The sequence below is a fragment of the Limulus polyphemus genome, unplaced genomic scaffold (assembly GCF_000517525.1).
Source record: "Limulus polyphemus unplaced genomic scaffold, Limulus_polyphemus-2.1.2 Scaffold825, whole genome shotgun sequence".
NCBI lineage: Eukaryota > Metazoa > Arthropoda > Merostomata > Xiphosura > Limulidae > Limulus > Limulus polyphemus.
The window spans coordinates 190,125-196,495 of NW_013666435.1; the positions used below are offsets into that span (position 1 = coordinate 190,125).

At 33.4% G+C, this 6,371-nt stretch overlaps 1 protein-coding gene across 1 annotated transcript in view; it reads left to right on the plus strand.

The window, feature by feature from the left end:
- Positions 1-4,463, plus strand: part of LOC106460732 (obscurin-like) — a 29,846-nt gene extending 25,383 nt beyond the window's left edge. The window contains exon 6 of the mRNA XM_013920468.2: positions 4,075-4,463. Coding sequence (XP_013775922.2) covers positions 4,075-4,463 — 389 coding nt within the window. The remainder of the gene's footprint in view (positions 1-4,074) is intronic.
- The last annotated feature ends 1,908 nt before the right edge of the window (positions 4,464-6,371 follow it).

The window sequence follows — 6,371 nt, forward strand, 5'->3', positions numbered from 1 at the left end:
TAGGAGTGTTGTCTCAGAAAGTGGGTGAAAACGAACATGTGGTGGCCTACTTCAGTAGGGTTTTGAGTAGACTCCTTGCTATAGTAAAGAGTCTGACATATTTCCATCCTTACCTTTATGGGGATAAGTTTACCATCAGAACAGACCATGCTGCATTACGCTGGTTAAGATCATTAAAGAACCCAGAGGGACAACTGGTACGTTGGATCGGAAAAATAGACCAATATAATTATAATATTGAATATAGAGAAGGAAAATCTTATAGAAATGTCGATGGACTGAGCCGAAGACCTTGCAAAAATGACTGCAGACATTGATGCAAAAAAGAGGTTGAACTAACCAGGTGCCATCAAGCTGAAGTCAAAGTGACTGATGGAGTTGATGATGGTGAAGTTGAACCAGGTATAGATATTAAAGCAGAGCAGGAGAAAGACCAAGACTTGAAGCCAATAATTGATTTTCTAAAAGCAAGTGTTTTGCGCCCTGCTTGGGAGAAGGTGTCTAGTCTAAGCCCTGTGACAAAGAACTATTGAGCACAATGGGACCAGTGGAAGCTTGAAGATGGTATTCTTCTCCGGAGATGGGAAACTGCAGATGGGAAAGTAATGATCTGGCAAACGGTTATACGGAGAAAGTTACGGGAAGTTGTGCTGCGTCAATCCCATGATTAATATTTAGTTTAAATATTAATATCAATATGTTTTACCAAAATATAATAAAAAGTTTGTGTGCTTTAAAGATAATTAGTTTAGCAGACCCGACATTTACGATCCTGAAAAAATTAACGAAGTTAAAATTAGCATTAGGGTAACTAACGATGATAAATTTGTTGGTTAAGGCATTTAATTCTTACCAAAAAGTCGGTCTATTTTCAATTTTAGTGCTTTAGAAGTATATAAAATTGGATTAACACAGACTGAATTGTTTCTAGGCAAGTAATATGTGGGCCCGGCATGGCCAGGTGGTTAGGGCACTCGACTCGCAATCTGCGGGTCGCGGGTTCGAATCCCCGTTACACCAAACATGCTCGCCCTTTCAGCCGTGGGGACGTTACCACTATTCGTTGGTAAAAGAGTTGGCGGTGGGTGGTGATGACTAGCTGCCTTACCTCTAGTCTTATACTGCAAAATTGGGGACGGCTAGCGCAGATAGCCCTCGTGTAGCTTTGCGCGATATTCAAAAACAAATAAACAAACAAGTAATATGTGAAAAGGCTGGTTCATAGAGGAAAGTAGATTAGAAATGTAAAAACAATATCAATTCTTTCTTGTTTCACTGGAATAGTAATTTTTATAACTGACCAACCTCCAAAAAACACGACAAGTAGATTTATAACATTTACTGTGAAGAAAGGAACTATGATAGGTGGATTTTAGAAAATTCCCGAACAGATTTGTTTGCTGTTCAGCACAAAGATACGTAATGGACTATGTGTGCTGTGCCCACCACGAGTATCAAAACCAAATTTTTATCGTTATAAGCCCTCAGACTTATCACTGAGCCGTTAGAGGGCACAATGAAGAGAAAATGGTTTCATCAGTCAATTATCAAAAATATTAGTACAATCTGAAAGGATGATAGAAAAATAAGTCCTATTTTAAATCCCGATGTTGTGTTCTTTCTTCAGTTTAACTATAAATTTCAAAAAAAATTGTTATATTTGGAATCGTTTTGAAAACAAAATTTAAGTTCTTATATTATCAACAGTATTGCATTATAATAAAATGTTTTATCTTTCAACTTTTAATGAATTATATGCGCATTCGTTTACAAAGTTATGTATTTTAAGATATATGAAAGGTTACACTATCGTGTAGTTTTTGAGCAGGCAACGCTTTGTGTGTATATATATAAGTATTCACAAGTTTGTGTTACATGTAGTGTGTTAGGTGAGGCACAACAAATTATAAGCCCTACAATATTATCTATTGTTGGAGCTTGTCAATAAGTACATAAACAGTTTAAATTGTAATAGAAAGCGGAACAAACTGGTGTATATTTATGAATAACGCGCAAACTAGCTTGGTAATCAGAATGAATTTTTTCATGCTCTAAGAGGGGTGAGGTACATTCAGTGTAGCGGAATGAACATTTTAAAACATACTTAATGTGGAGTGCACTACACAAAATTGATGCAATTCTGTGACTCTGTTGAGTTACTGAACTGAAACATTGCTGTTTGGAGTTCGCTAAGTTCCACCGAAATACTTGGTCCAGTAGTTTTAGTCCCTTCTTCCTGGGTCATCTGTTAGGGGTGGTACATAAATTTTGAAAGATTCAGTCTACAGTGCTGGCTATGCTATTACAAAAGATGTGATAAATTAGTTTTGTTTTGTTCTGTTCTAAATATAGGCATTCGTGACCGTATGTTTCAGAGCTTAAGATTTACGCAGTTCATGAGACCTAAATGTACACGATAATCTTCAATATTTAAAGAAAAAGTGTCTGTTTCAAATTAATTCTGTTCTGTGCAACCACTTGTGTTGTGTTGACTGGTGCTGTTGTTGAAATGGATTACGGACTTTACAAAATAGTAAGTGAAGCAAAAACCAATCAAAGAAACAAAAACGAAATATCAGGCTAGAGAAATGATTTTGTATTTTAATTTTCTTTTATCATCGACATAACTTTTAGTAATATTGATATTTTCCATTATATATAGTGGCTAGTAATTTCAACTATCAATTAAATGAAACCCGTAATCAGATTTCCATTCTGAAAATTTATCCATTTTTCTTAGCTAAGTATATACATTTGTCGAAAACAAATTATCTGCGCTATGAGCATACTAATGTATTTTATTAAAGATTATTTGTAGATGAGTATTAAATTATGTTTCTTTAACTATTTATTTAGATGTGTAGCTGTGATTTTGAGTATATATATTTTTGGTTTATATACTTGGGTAACCTTCCATGATATTGAATATGTGTGTTTGCATTTTTAGTTGTGTTTGGGATAATAGTTATCCGTGTCTTTAATGTATTTATTCATGACTATTTAGCCATATTTGTTGACAAGATTTAACCATTTTTGAATACTGCGAACAGTATAGTGTCTGACAAACTCAAGATAATGTTTGAACAATAAAAAAATATTCTATCAATACAAACCGAAGACTTACCCGTTGGCTACATTAATTTACATCCAGCCTAACAATACTAAAATTCTGCTAAGTATCAAAACCGTAATTAAAAGTAAAGGATTTTGAGAGATATAATATGCTTACTGGATTGCCACTTTGAACACTCTTTATCCGTATGGAACAAATTATTCTTACTTTTAACATATCCTATGTTAAAAAAGTATTTGAATGAAAACAAAATAAACTATGAGCAAAAATATGTTTCTATTGTATATGCGAGAGATTTTCGCCTTTTGTTCCTAACTTTTATATCTAATCTATAGTTATATTATTTGTTAGATTTCAGTAAAGTTTTGTTTGAAATGCATTTTTTCTTTTTAACCATTTCGCTAATTTTTCCTTATCTTTACTAACTTCTTTAGCTTTGTCCGTTTCATTTATGTATTCACTACAGTTGAAGTAAATTTAACACCTGCAACATTTCTTTACTTAACTACTTAAACTCTTCTGTGTTGTAAGAATGTGTTGCTTTAAACACAGGGGAAACCACTATCTATAAACATATTCTTCATAGCTTTAACTTCTATGTTACGGAGTTAAAATTGTGATTGTTTTAAAAGAGCGAAATTCAGTGTGTTTGGTTTTTAACGAGTAAAAGTTAAATTAACGTTATAACTTGTAATGTTTCGATGAAACGGTTTTAATTCAATAGATTCAACGTGAGTGTAATACACCTAGACATCTAATTAAATATATTCAACTTATACTCTATACATAGGTGAACAAACTGAAAATTTTCTTAAAATAAGCTACAGTTAAATAACCGGAGAAATATTAACAGCAATATATCTGAAACAGAGTTAAACGTACTTAAAAAACTTTGGGAAAGATACTTAAATATCAAAAATGGAATTTGCTCTGTTACATACATCTAACACAATCTCGGCTTCCTTTCATTTTTTAGTCGTTTGTTGTCCTGTGTGTTGCAGCTGGGACGTTGGCTCAAAGTAAAGACATTTCAACAGTTGACAAGAACTCCGTGTACAACCGGAGCATAGCATCTCTGTGGGAAGAGAACTGGTTCATTCCTCAGGGCATCAAAGACTTATCTTTGAGTGTACATGAATATGATAACTTGACCGAAGGAATAACTATTTATCCAGTAAAAGACCAGGCGACGAGCGATACCGTTTATCGACCGACTATTCAAGGCGATACTCGGAAGACCTTGAAGGAGTCAAGCTTTAGGAATCGAAGAGCTGGCCACAGTGGTTTATACGGAGAGGATGACCATGGGCCTGCAGGAAGTACGAAAGCACCAAAATGTGCTCAATATGGGAGTTATTATTGTAGTTACAAAGATGAGTACCCAGTGTAAGTCTAATTACAATACGGTTGGTTCTCCGTGAAACTCAAAGTTAAACATATTTAATTAATGTCTTTGATTATCAAAACACCTATTGTGAGTGGTATAAAATTTTTGAGCATGACACTCATGGTTCCTGACATATATCTATATAGTCCCCAGCTGGTACTTGTAAAGAATATTCAGTACAAAACGCTCAAAGTGTGCGATATCTTATAGGAGCTATATAGCCACAAGTTAGTTCTTATAAAGAATATCATGGCTTTACTGTCCAAATGATTTGTTGAGCACCATGAGTGTTATACGCTCAAAGAATATCGAGCATATAATGCTGAAGATACCCGAGATATCGCGATCAGTAAAGCCACAATCTGTTTCTTATAAAGTAAACTAGTATTAAACAATTATAATTCTTAATACACGATTAACAAACAACAAACGCTACTGCGTGGTTAAAATATTATACAGCAAGAATAAGTTATGTAGATAACGTTCCGACTAAACGTTAACCATACAGTTCTTTTATGTTATCATATAATACAATAAGCATATGCGGTTAGTGTATAGCCACCTATGCTTGTGAAGCATGATCTATTAATCTCCAATTTTAGTGATATTCCATACACCACAACAGGACTGCAGTCAAGGTGCTAAAATGGTTCTTGATATTATTGGAAACCCGTAATATAAATCCGGTAAAGAAATATTTGTAGACAAAAATTCAGAAATATGTTTGCATTATACTTTAATGTTTTTAGAAAAATTAAATGATTCACTTCAACTATAGCGTCCAAGTATTGTTCTGACCTTTTGCTTTGCAGCCGTTGCTTTGTCTTTATATTGTTTCGTGTTGTAAACAGCTATGCGTGTGTGGAAATGTTATAAACTGTATATCTGTTGTTTCTCAGTTTTGGGGGATCTTTTAAACAAAATTTGGTATCATATTTAATAAAAAAGCAACAAAAAGAAATTGAACAATGCCGATGTGTTAGTTGCTTTTACGACAATAAAAAAACAACAACGATAAATTGAACAATGCCGATGTGTTAGTTGCTTTTACGACAATAAAAAAACAACAACGATAAATTGAACAATATCGATGAGTTAGTTGTTTTTACGATAATAAAAAAGCTAAAACGAGAAACTGAATAATATTATTGTGTCAGTTACTTGTACTACTAATTAGTTTACAAGTGAACCAACAGGTGCTGTCTCTGAACGCCCTTTGTCCAAATAACGTGTCATTTATTATGTATGTAACTGAAAATATACATTAGCAAACATTTATCTGATGTTTCGAAATAATCGTTATCAACAAACGCTATAATATGCTGTAATGACTTTAAGTTGCCAGAAACCATAGATGTTATCTCAGATTTGGGCACTATATGTCAATAAAAACCAGATAAACAGGAATAATGAGCTTTGTAGTGTTGCGAATTATCACAAAAAATGACGGTAATAAAATTTTATTTCTATAAAGTTTAGCCAAAAGTTACGTTATAACTATGTCAGACTGGTATCATACATTAGCATCTACAGAGTTTGTATCTTTGAGTATTAAGACAGTTTCCACGAAGGAAATTGTCCCTTTAGGAAAGCTTTTAGTTGGGTTTAAACGGGTGTCATATTAAGATGATAATCCAATACTTCACAGCTACAGGCACAACATCTGTAGTGCCAGAATGATTGCATATGCGAAATGCTTTGTGAAATTCAAGTTATGTTAACATTTTTCATTGTCATAAGAATCTCTATATCTGCGTACGAAGAAACACATTCATAGAAAGAGGGTAACAATTTAAAAGACTACCACTTGGTTATGAATATGAGCACAGTATGATTTATCTACTTTATTGTAGTTAGCAAAAACATAGTAAAACACTTGAACTTTTCCCATCTGTTAAGTCTTTCCTATTT